General features: G+C 38.0%; 1 protein-coding gene across 3 annotated transcripts in view; it reads left to right on the plus strand.

Annotated features, from left to right (window-relative positions):
- The window catches only part of LOC124605338 (RISC-loading complex subunit tarbp2), a 159,242-nt gene that overhangs the window by 98,802 nt on the left and 42,527 nt on the right, over nucleotides 1–17,913 (plus strand). For all 3 annotated transcript variants that reach the window (XM_047136944.1, XM_047136946.1, XM_047136945.1), the window contains exon 5: nucleotides 9,006–9,121. In XM_047136944.1, coding sequence (XP_046992900.1) covers nucleotides 9,006–9,121 — 116 coding nt within the window. The remainder of the gene's footprint in view (nucleotides 1–9,005; nucleotides 9,122–17,913) is intronic.

Below are 17,913 nucleotides of genomic sequence, written 5' to 3' on the forward strand. Positions count from 1 at the left end.
TTTTCGTGTGGCCGTCGCTCTTACTCGTAGTTTATATGCACAGGTTCAACTTTGAGATATAATGCACGCAGTAACTATCATGTTTTATTATTATTTGATCTTACATATTTCAACACTTCATGCATTTTTAAGCATTTTTCATGCATATTTGCATCCATATTTTAAGGTTTTTATGATGCATATAATCTGTTCTCTAATGATCTACAACTGGTGGCTCCTTCATGCAATTATCATTTCTCCAATGCACCTCTTGATTTGATCTTCACTATATGGTCTCTTGGAGCAACCAGTTTCTTGCTTTCCAAAGAGTTTTCCACATCCTCAGCTTCAACAATTGTTTGTATACCTTTCCCCGTTGCAAGACCTGTTCCTAGCTGTTGTTCTCACTTTATATTTGAGTCTTCCATAGGGCTCTTCAGTAATTTGTTTGTTTACTTTACAGTAGCAGCTACTTTTGCTTACTGTTGGTCTCTGATGGAGTTTAGTGTCCCTTTGTGTATCTTGATCCTTTTTTCTCCACTTCTTATTCACAAGCTTTATTAAGGATATGCAATTGTTCCAAGTGACTAAAAATTGAACAGACTGTTAACCAATCATTCCCAAGCATTTTCTCCCATACATAGCTGGGCATGCTACTAATACCCTCATCCGATGGCTCTCATTTACAGGTTCACCTAAGAACTTAACCCTTATACCAATATTTCTCTTCATACTAGTGCTTTAATGCTTTCCTGTTCTAGGTTTCTTTCATCTTCAGAGGTTCATTAAAAGACAATAGGATGTATTTCCCCTTCAGGTTTAAAACATGGAATATTATTGGATACGTGACTTCCACTTTCTAGATGAAATTCTTCCCATTACTCATTTACGTTTGCTATTGTCATTATGAGTGAGGACACTGCAGTTCCTTTTAATTCTCCTCCATTTTCAGATTCCTCAAATTTATGCTTCAAACTGATAAATATCCTATTCCAATTTTCCTAGCTGAATTTTTCCGAAATAATTCTTTCAGTGCAAGTATTGACTGTTCAGTTCAACTAATTCTTTAGCATTTTTAATTCTTGTCTGTTTCCCATAACTCAGTTGCTACATCCCAGAAACCATCTTCTGAAGTTATCTGTGGGCATTTACATCAGATGATACTCCCTGCACAATTTCCATGACTTTGGTTTGCAGTACTTCTAAACTATTGTTAAACTGCCTTTGAAAAAAACCATTATTTTTAATAAGTTCTTCTAATATTAGTTTTAAATTGTTAAATTGATCATTAATTATATTAATATAGTTTAACTGTCTTATCTACTTTCGACTTAACTTTGTTTTTCCAGTTTGTCAACTTCGGTCACATTAACATTTAACTCAGCAAAATTGCTTATGTTGTGTTGGTTAAAGCTTCAGAGGTGGCCGACAATTTCTCTGATTTTTTTATTTTGATTATTTAGTTCTTTGTTTAAACTTTCTCTCCAGAGATTTAACTATTTCTTTTGATTTGATACCTGCAGGCATAACTCTTGTTTGAATCTACCATCAGTTTTTCACTTCATCTAAGTCATTTCTGGCCATGTTTATTGTTACTTTAACTATTAACTTTTAACAAAGAAATTGGTAATTTTGTCTCTCCTTGCTATTCTTTCCACTGATAGTTTCAAAAAGTCACCCATGGGTGTTTCAGTTTGACTGACATCCTTACAGTCACCTAGCTCCTCGTCCTCTGGCTACTTTAGTGGTGGCATTAACTGCATCGGTCCACGACTGCACATTACTAATGTGCATTCACTCTCTAAACAATAGTGGGTAGTGTCGGGAGTTGGTGACTGAAGTGTCAGTGATAGCACCACTTAGTGAGAGCTGTGGGGATTGAGGACTGCAAAACTTAAGATAGACAGAGTGCAGGAATGGATCAGAGATATTTCTGAGCACCTATTGCTGCTACAAATATTAGTATTTCCCTAAATAAGTTGGCTCCAATCAATGTTCTTAGGATATTAAGACTGAAGGTTATTATTCCAAAATATCACTTTTCTTAATTCCTCATTTTGTTTTAGTTAATTGCCTTTTCCTCTTCTTTTCTATTTTTTTGCGAGGTTACAGGGGTTATCTTCCGCATAACGTTTTTCTCAAACAATAAGTTTGTTTTTGAATAACAGGAAGTAAACTCAAAATGATGATGATGATGATGATGATGATGATGATGGTGGTGGTGGTGGTGGTGGTGGTGGTGGTAATAATAGGAGGTCCGGGAAAAGAATAGGCCTCCGGTATGTTCTGCCAGTCGTAAAAGGCGACGAAAAGAACAAACCACTAATAGGGCTAACCCCCTTTTAGTGTGATTACTTGGTTCAGGACAGAACTAAAGAAGCCTCGGACAAGCGCCGTCATGGTCGGGGACGACGCTTGAACCCTATGCCCGCCCACAATGGTAACGACACTGCTAGCCAACTGGAAAATGATTTAAATCCAAATAGAGGTGTTTTGTAGGATATGCTTCCTGCAACCACCCTAGAAGGAAAACAGACAGAGGATGAGATGATCAGATGAAGTTAATCGACACCTCATGTTCTGTTATTACCAAGCAACAAAAATAGGAACCAACACAACTGGATACAGATCACAAGTATACACAACATTTATTACCAGATCCCAGAATTAAAATTTTTAACACAACAACAACTAGCTGATCAGATCCGTGTAGTAATCAAAAATAACAGGATACCCCAGTCAGAATTAGAAAACATCAAACAACAAGTACAACAAATACTGGAACAAAATAATGTGCAATCAGAAGAAGAAGATAATACAGTAATGGACTCAAACATCCCAGAGCAAACAAACAAAGACCAACGCGCATCAATTAAACAATCAGAGGAAAATGAAATCTTAAGACAGCCACCAGAACAAGTACAAATAGAACACGAAGTGACACACGTTAGATATGGAAGAAAAATTTCAGCTGACATATATAGAATACAAAGACACAAATACAGACATTAGACCATTCTTGCATAGACCGCCAAATAACCCACAAGTCGAAACAACAATAAAAACTATCAACACAATCATACACAACAAAGTAAATGAAAACACAACTATGGAAGAGTTACAACTACTGGTTTATATAGGAGCACTCACTACACTAAATATACACACTAGGCAGAGATCAGAACCAACCAACACACAGAAGAAACCCACAAAACAGCATGGCAACACAGGCTACAGATCAGAATAGAAAAAGTGAGAAAAGACATCGGACAGCTAACACAATTTATAAGAAATGAAATGTCAGAAAAAAACCGAAAAAGGTTAGGTAAAATCTCACAACAAGAAACGATAGAGCAATTAGATGAAAAGAAGCAGAAATTACAAGCATTGGCCAAATGAGTTAGAAGATACAAAAAAAGTGAAAATAGAAGGAAACAAAACCGAACATTCAACACAAACCAAAAGAAATTTTACCAGACAATAGATAACACACACATTAAAATAGACAATCCACCAAGCATAACAGACATGGAACACTTCTGGAGCAACATATGGTCAAACCCGGTACAACATAACAGGCATGCACGGTGGGTACAAGCAGAAACAGACACATACAAGATGATACTGCGGATGCCTGAAGTGATAATTTTGCAACATGAAGTCACCGAAGCAATTAATTCTACTCACAATTGGAAAGCCCCTGGAAAAGACAAAGTACAAATACCAAATTTCTGGCTAAAGAAGTTCACCTCAACACATTCACATCTAACTAAATTATTTAACAGTTACATTGCAGACCCATACACATTCCCTGATACACTTACACATGGAATAACTTATCTGAAACCTAAAGATCAAGCAGAAAACAGCAAACCCAGCTAAATATCGCCCCATAACATGCCTATCAACAATATACAAAATATTAACTTCAGTCATTACACAGAAATTAGTAACACATACAAATTATAAATAAAGAACAAAAAGGCTGTTGCAAAGGAGCACGAGGATGTAAAGAGCAACTGATAATAGATGCAGAGGTGACATATCAAGCTAAAACTAAACAAAGGTCGCTACACTACGCATACATTGATCACCAAAAAGCTTGTGATAGTGTACCCCCACTCATGGTTACTACAAATATTGGAAATATACAAAGTAGATCCTAAATTGATACAGTTCCTAAACATAGTAATGAAAAATTGGAAAACCACACTTAATATACAAACAAATTCAAATAATATCACATCACAGCCAATACAGATTAAGTGTGGAATATACCAAGGATACTCATTAAGTCCTTTCTGGTTCTGCCTTGCTCTGAACCCACTATCCAACATGCTAAATAATACAAATTATGAATACAATATTACTGGAACATACCAACACAAAATCACACATTTGCTATACATGGATGATCTAAAACTACTGGCAGCAACAAATCAACAACTCAACCAATTACTAAAGATAACAGAAGTATTCAGCAATGATATAAATATGGCTTTTTGAACAGACAAATGTAAGAAAAATAGCATAGTCAAGGGAAAACACACTAAACAAGAAGATTACATATTGGATAACCACAGCGGCTCCATAGAAGCGATGGAAGAAACAGATGCCTATAAATATCTAGGATACAGACAAAAAATAGGAATAGATAATACAAATATTAAAGAAGAACTAAAAGAAAAATATAGACAAAGACTAACAAAAATACTGAAAACAGAATTGACAGAAAGAAACAAGACAAAAGCTATAAATACTTATGCTATACCAATATTGACCTACTCATTTGGAGTAGTGAAATGGAGTAACACAGACCTAGAAGCACTCAATACACTTACACGATCACAATGCCACAAATATAGAATACATCACATACATTCAGCAACGGAAAGATTCACATTAAGCAGAAAGGACGGAGGAAGGGGATTTATTGACATAAAAACGTACATTATGGACAGGTAGACAATTTAAGAAAATTCTTTATAGAATGAGCAGAAACTAGCAAAATACACAAAGCAATCACTCATATAAATACATCGGCTACACCACTGCAATTTCATAACCACTTCTACAACCTTCTAGATCACATAACATCAACAGATACGAAGAAAGTAAATTGGAAAAAGAAAACACTACATGGCAAGCACCCGTATCATTTAACACAGCCACACATCGATCAAGACGCATCCAACACATGACTAAGAAAAGGCAATATATACAGTGAGACGGAAGGATTCATGATTGCAATACAGGATCAAACAATAAACACCAGATATTACAGCAAGCATATTATTAAAGATCCCAATACCACAACAGATAAATGCAGACTTTGCAAACAACAAATAGAAAAAGTAGATCACATCACAAGCGGATGTACAATACTAGCAAATACAGAATACCCCAGAAGACATGACAATGTAGCAAAAATAATACATAAACAGCTTGCCTTACAACATAAGCTTATAAAACAACACGTTCCCACATACAAGTATGCACCACAAAATGTACTGGAGAATGATTAATACAAATTATACTGGAACAGAACCATTATAACAGATAAAACACCACCACATAACAAACCTGACATCATACTCACCAATAAAAAGAAGAAATTAACACAACTAATCGAAATATCCATACCCAATACAACAAATATACAAAAGAAAACAGGAGAAAAAATTGAAAAATACATCCAACTGGCTGAGGAAGTCAAGGACATACGGCATCAGGATAAAGTTGACATTATGCCAATTATACTATCAACTACAGGAGTCATACCACACAATATCCACCAGTACATCAATGCAATACAGCTACATCCAAACTTATATATACAACTACAGATATCCGTAATTATTTATACATGTTCAATCACCTGAAAGTTCCTAAATGCAACATAACATATACCGTACAGTTAAAAGGAAGTCACGCTTGATCAAGGTCCGTGTCACTTTCCATTTTTGACCAGACATAACGTCTGAGAAAAGAAAGAATAATAATAATAATAATAATAATAGCACCTTTTTTCATTGCTCTTATGGAAAAAGACAGCCCAGTTATTTCTATTAATGTATAACATATTTTAGTAAATCTGTGTTACGTTCTGCTCAACAGAGCAAAATAACGTGTCTTAATCCTCCTTTTGATAGCTTTCATCAGTGAACTAGGGAAACAACAGTTAACAGTAATTATTGTTAAAAAAACGAAAGAAAGAAAGTGTGTGTTTGTGTGTGTGTGTGTGTGTGTGTGTGTGTGTGTGTGTGTGTCCTCCACGCATAACAGACAAATCTTGAGTCGGCCGTGGCATTTGCTCACCTCACACTAAATTAAAAAAAGGCAACAATCAGAATCAAAACCTCTTGAAAGAAAAAAACTAAACATATTTAACAGTTGTCAGTTAAACCACATACAGATCTACCATGCAGATTCAGAACATAGCTGAATTTGACATTACATGTCATAGAAGTTTGTGTCATCAATTTTGTGGCTCTACAGCTCAGCCACGATGAAATTCTATAAACAAATTTCAAACCATCTTTCTGGAACAGATTCATTACCAAAGTTGAAGAAATCAGTTTGAGGCATTGTTGTTAAGTTGCACCTTTATGAAGACATTTAAAAACATCATCCAATGAAAATGTTCACCTGATGTTTTCACTTTTCACAACACTGTTTGTTTAAATGCTACTAAGAGCTCTTGCATGAGTCACTTGAGTGTTATAACTAGGAATAACACAACAGATATAATGCCAGTTTATTGACACAACACAGACACACACAGTTCTGTTACCAAGTGCCAAGTTGTAGATGAACACTTTATGGCAAATTATATAAATTGATGATGTTTATACCAATGTCCAGGAAATGCAAGTGAAATGTGGAATTCCGGCAGAAATCAAAAGTCCGTTGACATAATAAGCCAAGTGAATGAAGTCCAGTATGGTATTCGGATTCTAAGTCCAGAGTGCAGCCGAATCTACATTGACCACAGTGTAGCACTTGTGAGGTGTGGAGTATAACCTAGCATGATGAGAACTGGCTTGTAAATGTCAGTAGCAGCATTAAATAGGCTCCATAGTTAATGGGGCTGGGGTCACTGTATGTTCTGGATGGCCAATCGTTGAGTGCTATGGGTGGCCAGTCGCTGTGTTTTGAAGCACACATGCATGAAGGCGGCCTGCGATGTTAGCACAGAGAAATGCAGCCAAAGATGGATTTTCCGACCACACGTAATGGAGTGCGGTGCTGCTTGGTGCAGAGATTTAATAGTGGTGAATTCGACATTAAGCTGAATTAATCTGTTCCTTGTATGAAATAGGAAATTTTATTCTTAAACTCCCCCAACTGAAGAAGAAACAGGTTTTTCTACATTCCACGTGGGAAAAATATATCTAAAAACAAAGATGCTGTAACTTACCAAACGAAAGCGTTGGTACGTTGATAGAGACAATAAAAAATCTTTCGCAACCCAAGGTTGCTTCATCAGGAAAGAGGGAAGGGGAAGGAAAGACGAAAGGATGTGGGTTTTAAGGGAGAGGGTAAGGAGTCATTCGAATCCCGGGAGTGGAAAAAAGGACAGGTATACACATATCAATCCGCACATATACAGACACAGGCAGACATATTTAAAGGCAAAGAGGTTGGGCAGAGATGTCAGTCGAGGCGGAAGTACAGAGGCTAAGATGTTGTTGAATGACAAGTGATGTACAAGGGGCGGCACTTGAAATTAGCGGAGGTTGAGGCCTGGTGGGTAACGGGAAGAGAGAATATATTGAAGGGCAAGTTCCCATTTCCAGAGTTTTGATAGGTTGGTGTCAGTGGGAAGTATCCTGATAACCCGGACAGTGTAACACTGTGCCAAGATGTGCTGGCTGTGCACCAAGGCATGTTTAGCCACAGGGTGATCCTCATTACCAACAAACACTGTCTGCCTGTGTCTGTTCGTGCGAATGGACAGTTTGTTGCTTGTCATTCACACATAGAAGGCTTCACAGTGTAAGCATGTCAGTTGGTAAATCACGTGGGTGCTTTCACACGTGGCTCTGCCTTTGATCGTGTACACCTTCCGGGTTACAGGACTGGAGTAGGTGGTGGTGGTGGTGGTGGTGGGAGGGAGGGTGCATGAGATAGGTTTAACACCGGGGGCAGTTACAAGGGTAGGAGCCAGAGGGTAGAGAAGGTGGTTTGGGGATTTCATAGGGATGAACCAAGAGGTTACGAAGGTTAGGGTGACGGCAGAAAGACACTCTTGGTGGAGTGGGGAGGATTTCATGAAGGATGCATCTCATTTCAGGGCAGGATTTGAGGAAGTCGTATCCCTGCTGGAGAGCCACATTCAGAGTCTGATCCAGTCCCAGAAAGTATCCTGTCACAAGTGGGGCACTTTTGGGGTTCTTCTGTGGGAGGTTCTGGGTTTGAGGGGATGAGGAAGTGGCTCTGGTTATTTGCTTCTGTACCAAGTCGGGAGGGTAGTTGTGTGATGCGAAAGCTGTTTTCAGGTTATTGGTGTAATGGTTCAGGGATTCAGCACTGGAGCAGATTCGTTTGCTGTGTGTGTGTGTGTGTGTGTGTGTGTGTGTGTGTGTGTGTGTGTGTGTGTGTGGGGGGGGGGGGGGGGGGTATTGGGACTTCTGTCCTGAGAGTCATTACTAATGAGTTCATCTGTTCATTTACTGTTTTTTTCAATATAAAAAAGGAAATAATAGTGTTCAGCTGTAAAGCACCACTGCTTGATTTATTTAGTCTTATTTTGGTACAGGATAACTAGTGTTTTAAACACTTCATAACAATATTTTAGAGCTAGTGAAGTTTTTAATATTGAAATGAAAATGCTATAAAATCAGTAATATAAACGAGAAGTGTTACAACTAGATGATCAATTATGATGAATGTACTTTTATATCATTTTTCCCAATAAAGATTGCCTCAGGTGTTCTGAAGTTATATATCCCATGACAAATTCTTTGCAGTTCTTGTTTTCTTAATGAAAGACAAATTTTCAAATATTACTTTTGTGATGACAGGTACAGGGAAATCAAAGAAATTAGCTAAGCGGCAGGCAGCTCACAAAATGTGGCAACGGTTGCAGGATTTGCCAGTTACAGCTACAGTTGCTCCAGTACCAGATGACGATGATGAAGTGAGTTTGGAAACTACTTGTGGTATTTTATTTATCAATACAGTGATAAAGTCGTATTTCCAAATATACAAATCTTCAGTTTAATAACCAAATTCATTGTTCACTAATTTTTTCAGTATTGTTTGTTGCACAATAATAGGATAGTTTTGACAATAGCATGTGTATTGTGTTGGGTGTAGGGAGACATCGCCCAGCAATGTGAATTGTACAGTAAATAACATAGTAAATAGTTTCAAAAGTAAGAACAGGCTGTAAGACTTACATACTGGGACATGCTTAGTGCTTCTTCAGTCTATCAGATGCTCTGTTATTTGGATTAACAATTGAATGGAAATTAAAAGTTGCTTTTGTGAAAACTCTGTTATCACAAAACAATTTAATTTTGTGAATCACAGGATAGACCTGCCTCATGGTTATAATATAGATTAGTCACATACTTTGTGCATCTCTCTTTAATGTGGATGGGAATCTGCTTTCTTAGAGATACAAATCATCTTCATTCTCTACTGTTGCCCTCCACTAGCATTTTAAATAAAACAGTGCTTAAATTGTTCTGTTGCTGAAGTTGAAATTGGTTTTACCCAGTGACACAGTATTTTAGAAGTAAATTTCAGTTAAAATCAGTAATTTTGTGTTGTATGAATATTTAGTTCTGTTTCATGAAGTGTAATAAGTTTATATTTGGAGCACGACAGCATTTATAATTAATAGTAAGAGTTCTGTTACAGTTAATATTAAACTTGACCATATTTAGTTTGCAAATTTGAGGAGAAAAACGACTAGTTACTTGATTTAGTAACAAGCTAAGATATTCTACTGAAACTCACATTCACTGAAATATTACTGTGGTAAGTCGTCAAGGAAAACAAAACAAAGCTCAATAAATGCACAAATCAAACCTTCAATTTGGGAATCAATTTTCAAAGTAACATAAAAATGCAAAATAATTCCCAGCTGTGATATCATGCAATCTTCTCAGCATCAATGAATCAAAGTCCAACTCCATATCTGACAAGAAAATCAACCATTAACCCCAGCTATTTCCCTCATGAATCAAATGGCTTGTTTTACCCTCCTGCTTGTGTATAACAATCAGATATAACTTAAAATCTAAACAATAACAAAATCTTTAAATGTGCACTTGATAAAATCGCACACAGCATTATTACAAAGTCAGTGATCAAACAATACCTATTTTTAGGATTAAACTGAATCTTTACCCTTCAGAAGTAGCACACACACACACACACACACACACACACACACACACACACACACACACACGATCCCCATCTCTTATGTCACCTTCACCTTTCTGTCCTGTCTTTGCTTTCTTTGTATTGCTCTTCTCTCCATGTTCTCACTTACAAAAGTTTCCAACTCTTCTCTTCTCGCCTCATGACACAGGGTGCAATTGACATATTCTGTGAACAGATTTGGTGGCTTTGTGTTGAACTCCACCTCCCATGGTGAAAACCCCGTTGAGCTGTGCTTCACACAATTAATTACTGTTTCAAAATCTTTTAGATATTGCACCCAAGAGCTATGTTTATTGCTACAATATATCCTGCAGAATGAGCCCAATTCTCTAATATATCGTTCTGCCAGATTGCTCGAAGGATAATACACTGAGATTCTTATATGCTTTATCCCTGTTGTATCTGTAAACTGAATCCAACCATTGCTAGTAAATTGGGATCCATTGCCTCTTAAAATAGCTTTTGGTACACTAATCAAAGGAAAATACTCTTGTGTGAACTTGGAAATCAGACTTCTACTGGTTGCCCATTTGATTGCATACAACTTGATATATTTACTAAATTGTTCTCTATTACAAAAATGTATTTGCATCCACCTCTTCCAGTTGGCAGAGGCCCAAAAAAATCAACTGCTACCAGATCTCTGACCTTCTCTGGTATTATATGCTACATGCATCCCTGACTGTGTGCCTGGCTTACCTTAACTCTGACAGGTGTCACAGCTCTCTCAAGTTGTTCCCATACTCGTCTGACCTTATTACTGAACAAAACATTTTTCCCTTATTATTTCAGTGCATTTGTGAGATCCATAGCTCTGGTGCACATGCTGAATTAAGTTACTGACATAGTTCTCTGAAAACATAACTTTCATTCATCACTGTTTTCGTTTGCCCTTCTGAACAAAATTCCCTTATATATTTTGTAATATTTATTCAAATTTTCTTTCTCTGTAGTTCCCAGGTGCCCCTTTATCTGTTGTAGCTTGGGATCCTGATCCTCTGATCTTCTTATGTCCCTACATACTCCTCTGATACGTCTTTCGCTCAGCAAACCCTTTATGTATAGCAATTTAAATTCATTTCCATCCTCTTTCTCTCTCTAGCATATCGCCAGTTCTCACTGGTAATCTTGAGAAAGCAGCAGCCACGACATTTTCAGTTCCATTTATGTACTGGATGCTGCAATTAAATTGCTGTAGGAACATGGCGCACTTCATTAGTCTGCTGTTCAACAATTTACATTCATGTAAATAGCTCATTGTTTTATGATCAGTGAAAACAATCACTTCATGGCCCAGTAGATAGTTTCTGAACTTGGTGAATGCCTGCACAACTGCTAACAACTCCTTTTCAGTGACCTATAACTCCGTTCATGTTTGGAAAGAGTTCTTGATGCAAAAGCTATACTCCTTAGTTCATCGTGTCCACTTACACTTTTTTCTGTGACAATGCCACTCCCAAACCATAATCACTGCTGTCAGTGTACAAACAGTAAGTCAGGGTTGTATCTGAGTGGTATAGTAATCCACTGTTATTTAAACTAGCTTTTATCTCCTGAAATCTTTGCTGCAGTTCTGTGTCGACATAAAAGTTGCAATTTTTTTTTAACTTGTTAGGTTTGGTGAGTTTAGAGTCTGATTCCTGATAAGACTTTAAATAGAAATTACATATTTCCAAAAAGGTCTTTTAATTGCTTTTTGGTATTAGGCATTGGGAACATAGCTATAGCCTGAAACCTGTCTTTCTTTGGTATCTTTCCTGTGGGTGTGATAACCTGTCCCAAGAATTCTCTCCCCTTCCTGGCAAACACACACTTACTTAGTTTTAGCTTCATGCTGCCCCCTTCTAAGGGCACCTAACACTTCCCTCAGTAGATGGCAGTAACTTTCTGAGTCAACAGATGCCATCAATATGTCGTCCACATAAATTGTCAGTTTGCTCGAAAGCTCTCAATGTAAAACATGATGTAATGCTCTTATAAAAATAGCCACATAAATGTTCAGACCAAAAGGAACTACCTTAAACTGGTAGCATCTGCCACCTTACAAGAAAGCAGTATACTGCCTACTCTTCTTGGCTAAGGGAATTTGCTACATACCATATGTCAGACCCACACTTGACATTGTTTCGGCATGGTGGAACTGATAGATCAGATCATCCGTATTTTCTGGTATTCAGCTTTCTAACATCTAATACGAGCCTCACTGATTTATCCATCTTCTTGACAACTAGTGGATTACTTTATTGACTATTGCTTCTCTCTATTATCCCTGTCTGCAGCATTATTTCCAGTTCTATTTCAACTACCTTCCTTAGTGCAACAGCTGTATGGTATGGTCTCTGCATGAATGGTTCATTTGGCTTAACATTTATAACACATTCAAAGTCTTTCACCCTTCCTGGCACATCAGAAAATGTCATTTTATTCATACAACAGATCATGCAAGTCCTGCCTTTGTTCTTTACTTATCCCTTCAATATTATCAATTTTGTTTTAATTTCTGACATTGCCTTCTTCAGATCTGTGGCTGCCTCGACTGTGTACTGTTTTCTCTTGCCCTTTAATCCACTACAAGTGATGCTATCATCATTTTCCCTGTTAATGACTTGGTGAGGTCTATGATTAAATTAGTCCCACTTTCATCTATCTTTAACTGGTTTCTTTTGCAGTCTAGAACAGCTCCTACATCGGTCATCTAATCCATCCCAATAATAAAATTCATACAGAGTTCAGGAATAAACATACAGTTTTGGCTAAACTCAATATCGCCTGTCATAAAGTACACTTGGGTCCTAACAGGTTTGCTTAACCTGTTGGTTGCACCCCTAATCCGCATTCTGACTGGCAATTCCATAACTTCTGTAATGGATTTCAGATGTTCAAAAAACATTTCAGGGACCCCACTAATCTCATTGCTTGAATCAAGAAGTGCTTCAGTCTTAAACCCTCCAACACTCATTTTAATTTTTGGTTGTAATTTTATTAGTTGATTATTTCTAAAAGGTTCTTACTCAAACATATCCTTCTCAGTACTTTGAAATTCATTTATAGCACCTCTCATGGTTGTAATATTGAATTCTCCCTCTGTGCGGTTCATTGCCTTATTGCTACTCCCAGAACTAATATTACATTTCTATTGTTTGTATCCCCTGCTGTATCGACAGCACACTGCAAAACATTGTTGTCTACCACACCAGTTTCATCAAAAAGTTCCTCAGTAGCTGCCAATAATTTCGTATTTATTTCATTTTCCTCATGATAAATTTTTTTCTCCACTGTGCTGTAGTATTTCTGGTGGCCTGGTCTTTTGTTGTTGCTTTAAACTGCTGATTACATTTATAAATTCCCCTCTAATTTCGTCTAGCCCTGACTTTGGTACCCAAAAAGTACTTATTGCTATGTCTACAATTCCATTTCCATTAGTTACATCTGCTAGTGCCCCCTCTCTGCAATAAATTTTGTCTTCTGTGCATGAAGAACTATTTACAACAATAACATGTACATTACGCACAGGATCTGCCTCTGCAGCACTGCTGCGTACAACACACATCTGAGGCATTGCTCCCAATAATGGATTCACAAAGATCTCCAATAATACCACGTACACCATTAATATTATTAGGTGGCTCTACTTTCACTACCTCATATACTGCATCCTCTGCACTAGCATCAACATCAGCATTAGCACATGCAACATTAGCAACTTTATTGACACAAGATTGAAAATTCACATCACCATTGACAATATTTGAAATACCACATATGCAACCAGCACAAGGAATATTAACACACAAAGGATCCACCCTTCCAATATTTGCATACGGTAGAAGCATAACTGTTACTTCATTTACAATTTTCTCATGCTGCTCAGTAGTATTAATACATACACTCAACTTTTCTAGTGTCACTACAGTATCAGAACTAACAGAATTATGATACCTCAAAATTGTTGGACTAGCGTTTCCATTGTCAGAAATATTTGAATCTTCACCATTCATTCCATCACTTGACTCGGCCCATTGAAACAAATCTCTTACATTTTCGAAGACACTGTTTTCTTTGAATTTTCTCTCTCCCTTCCTTTTCTTCCCAGAACTTTCAAAAACTTCTCCACAGAATTCACCTTCACCCAAAATCCTCTCCATATGGAACGAATTAAACTGGCTATGCATAGGTGCCTTAGTCAGCCTTTCTCCCCTGATCCTTTCCCAAGCATTGTCAGGCTTTATCCCCACTCGTACCTTAGGTGGGATACCTACTCATTTCCCCAGTTGCGAGGTCTATCTGACCCCCCCCCCCCCCCCCCCCCCCAGCTGTCCCTTCAACATGATCATATTGTGGCCTATTGTAATCCCTTCTATAATTAGATCCTGAATTTCTCCTATCATTATTACAGGAATCTCTGTGGGAGTTTCTGTTGTCATCCCTGTAATTACCCTTTACCCTTCCATCTTGATTTCTGTCATTTTGGGAATTTTTTCTGTTTGTCAGTGGTAAAGCTGTATCCATATTCCCAACATAATCAAGGAATAAGTCTGCATCATCTCCTGGAGCATTTATGAGATCACATCCTACATTTTCAGGCAATCTCCTCTTTAAATTGGAAATGATTATTAATGGCCCCATTGGCTTGTCCAAATGTGCTAATTTTTCTGTTTCTTCCATACAAAAATCTCTCATATTTCCCATTCCTGGTCTACACAGGGTATTTGGGGAGGAAATGTCAATATTTTAAACAATGATAGTATAAGTAATTCTGAACAAAAAGTTATATGAACATAGGTTTGCAAATGCTTCGTTATGTAGGTGTAGGTATTGAAAGGAACTTTAATTCTGCAAAACTGATGTGCACAATGTGAATGTATGTGCAATACAACTTGACTGTAATGTGATTTTCTTGTAAACAATGCACGAGAACATGCCTTGTTTATACTATGCAACCTACCATGTATTATGGTCATGTGACGTATGTAGTACAATCGCCCATTGTTGCACTGTTGTGCTGTGTATGCTGCATTATGTATAGGACCGGTGACAGATCAGTTAGCTATGTAGTGTATGGTGTTACTGTGTTCATACAAGAGCTGCTAACAATGCCACACATCTACAGTAATGAGGAATACACAGATGTGGGGTATGTTTATGGCGTCTGCGACGGTAGTGCTACCACTGCAAGAGAAGAATACCACAGGCGCTTTCCGACTCGACGATTACCTGATCGCAGGGTATTTACCAAAGTGTTTGTCACTTTGCGTGCAACAGGCTCTCTTCCGAGTAGATATTTTTCTTCCAAGCATGCACGTTAACAAACTTTGCAAGAACAGGAAGAAATTATCGCAAGTGTTGAGCAATTCCTGGTACGAGCATACAAAGAATGTCCCCACATATGAATGTCCCATAGATACGTGTATGGGAAACATTACATGCAGAAGACCTGTATCATTTCACATACAGCGTGTCCAAAATCTCCACGTTGGGGACAGTGCCCAACAACTGCAATTCTGTCATTGGGTAATTGAGAATAGTCATTAGCTTCCCTACATGCTATTCACTGACGAATCCCTGTTTTCACGACATGGAATAAACAACACACACAATAATCGTGTATGGTCATCGGAAGATACACACACTTCAGTGGATAGCACTTTCCAAGTTCGTTTGCCATAAATGTTTGGTGTGGCATGATCGGTAACCTTTTGATAGGTCCATTTGTTATGAATCAGTGATTGATGGGAGAGAGGTACCTGAATGTTTTAGAAAATTCGTTTGTGGAACTATTGGAAGATGTTCCTTTAGCCAAGCGAACTGGAATGTACTTTCAATATGACGGTGCCCATCCACATGTTACCGCACCTATCCTAATCGTTGGATTGGTCGTGGCAGTGCTATTAACTGGCCTCCAAGATCACCTGACCTTACATCTTTAGATTTCTGTTTATGGGGTTGGATGAAATCAAAGGTGCACAAAGTGAAGGTAAATACATGAGATGAAGTGCTTCGTCGCATGATGGGCGCTGCTGAATTGAATTGATTAGGAACCAACCACAGGTAATTTAACAAGCAACACAACATGTTATCGCTAGAGCGCAAAAGTGCAATGATGTTTGTGGTGTGATATTTGAACCTGCTCTGTGAACTGTACAACATCTGTATGATCAAGTGTTAAAGCTGTTTGTAAAAGATGTGGTACGTCTTTTTCAACTGAATACATGTAACATCCCCCCCATGAACCATGGACCTTGGCGTTGGTGGGGAGGCTTGCATGCCTCAGCGATACAGATGGCCGTACCGTAGGTGCAACCACAACGTAGGGGTATCTGTTGAGAGGCCAGACAAACATGTGGTTCCTGAAGAGGGGCAGCAGCCTTTTCAGTAGTTGCAGGGGCAACAGTCTGGATGATTGACTGATCTGGCCTTGTAACATTAACCAAAACGGCCTTGCTGTGCTGGTACTGCGAACGGCTGAAAGCAAGGGGAAACTACAGCCGTAATTTTTCGCGAGGACATGCAGATTTACTGTATGATTAAATGATGATGGCGTCCTCTTGGGTAAAATATTCCGGAGGTAAAATAGTCCCCCATTCAGATCTCCGGGCGGGGACTACTCAAGAGGACGTCGTTATCAGGAGATAGAAAACTGGCGTTCTACGGATCGGAGCGTGGAATGTCAGATCCCTTAATCGGGCAGGTAGATTAGAAAATCTAAAAAGGGAAATGGATAGGTTAAAGTTAGATATAGTGGGAATTAGTGAAGTTCGGTGGCAGGAGGAACAAGACTTTTGGTCAGGTGATTACAGGGTTATAAATACAAAATCAAATAGGAGTAATGCAGGAGTAGGTTTAATAATGAATAAAAAAATACAAGTGCGGGTTAGCTACTACAAACAGCATAGTGAACGCATTATTGTGGCCAAGATAGACACAAAGCCCATGCCTACTACAGTATTACAAGTTTATATGCCAACTAGCTCTGCAGATGATGAAGAAATTGATGAAATGTATGACGAGATAAAAGAAATTATTCAGGTAGTGAAGGGAGACGAAAATTTAATAGTCATGGGTGACTGGAATTCGTCAGTAGGAAAAGGGAGAGAAGGAAACATAGTAGGAGAATATGGATTGGGGGGAAGAAATGAAAGAGGAAGCCGCCTTGTAGAATTTTGCACAGAGCATAACTTAATCATAGCTAACACTTGGTTCAAGAATCATAAAAGAAGGTTGTATACCTGGAAGAATCCTGGAGATGCTAAAAGGTATCAGATAGATTATATAATGGTAAGACAGAGATTTAGGAACCAGGTTTTAAATTGTAAGACATTTCCAGGGGCAGATGTGGATTCTGACCACAATCTATTGGTTATGAACTGCAGATTGAAACTGAAGAAACTGCAAAAAGGTGAGAATTTAAGGAGATGGGACCTGGATAAACTGAAAGAACCAGAAATTGTAGCGAGTTTCAGGGAGAGCATAAGGGAACAATTGATAGGAATGGGGGAAAGAAATACAGTAGAAGAAGAATGGGTAGCTCTGAGG

The sequence above is a fragment of the Schistocerca americana genome, chromosome 3 (assembly GCF_021461395.2).
Source record: "Schistocerca americana isolate TAMUIC-IGC-003095 chromosome 3, iqSchAmer2.1, whole genome shotgun sequence".
NCBI lineage: Eukaryota > Metazoa > Arthropoda > Insecta > Orthoptera > Acrididae > Schistocerca > Schistocerca americana.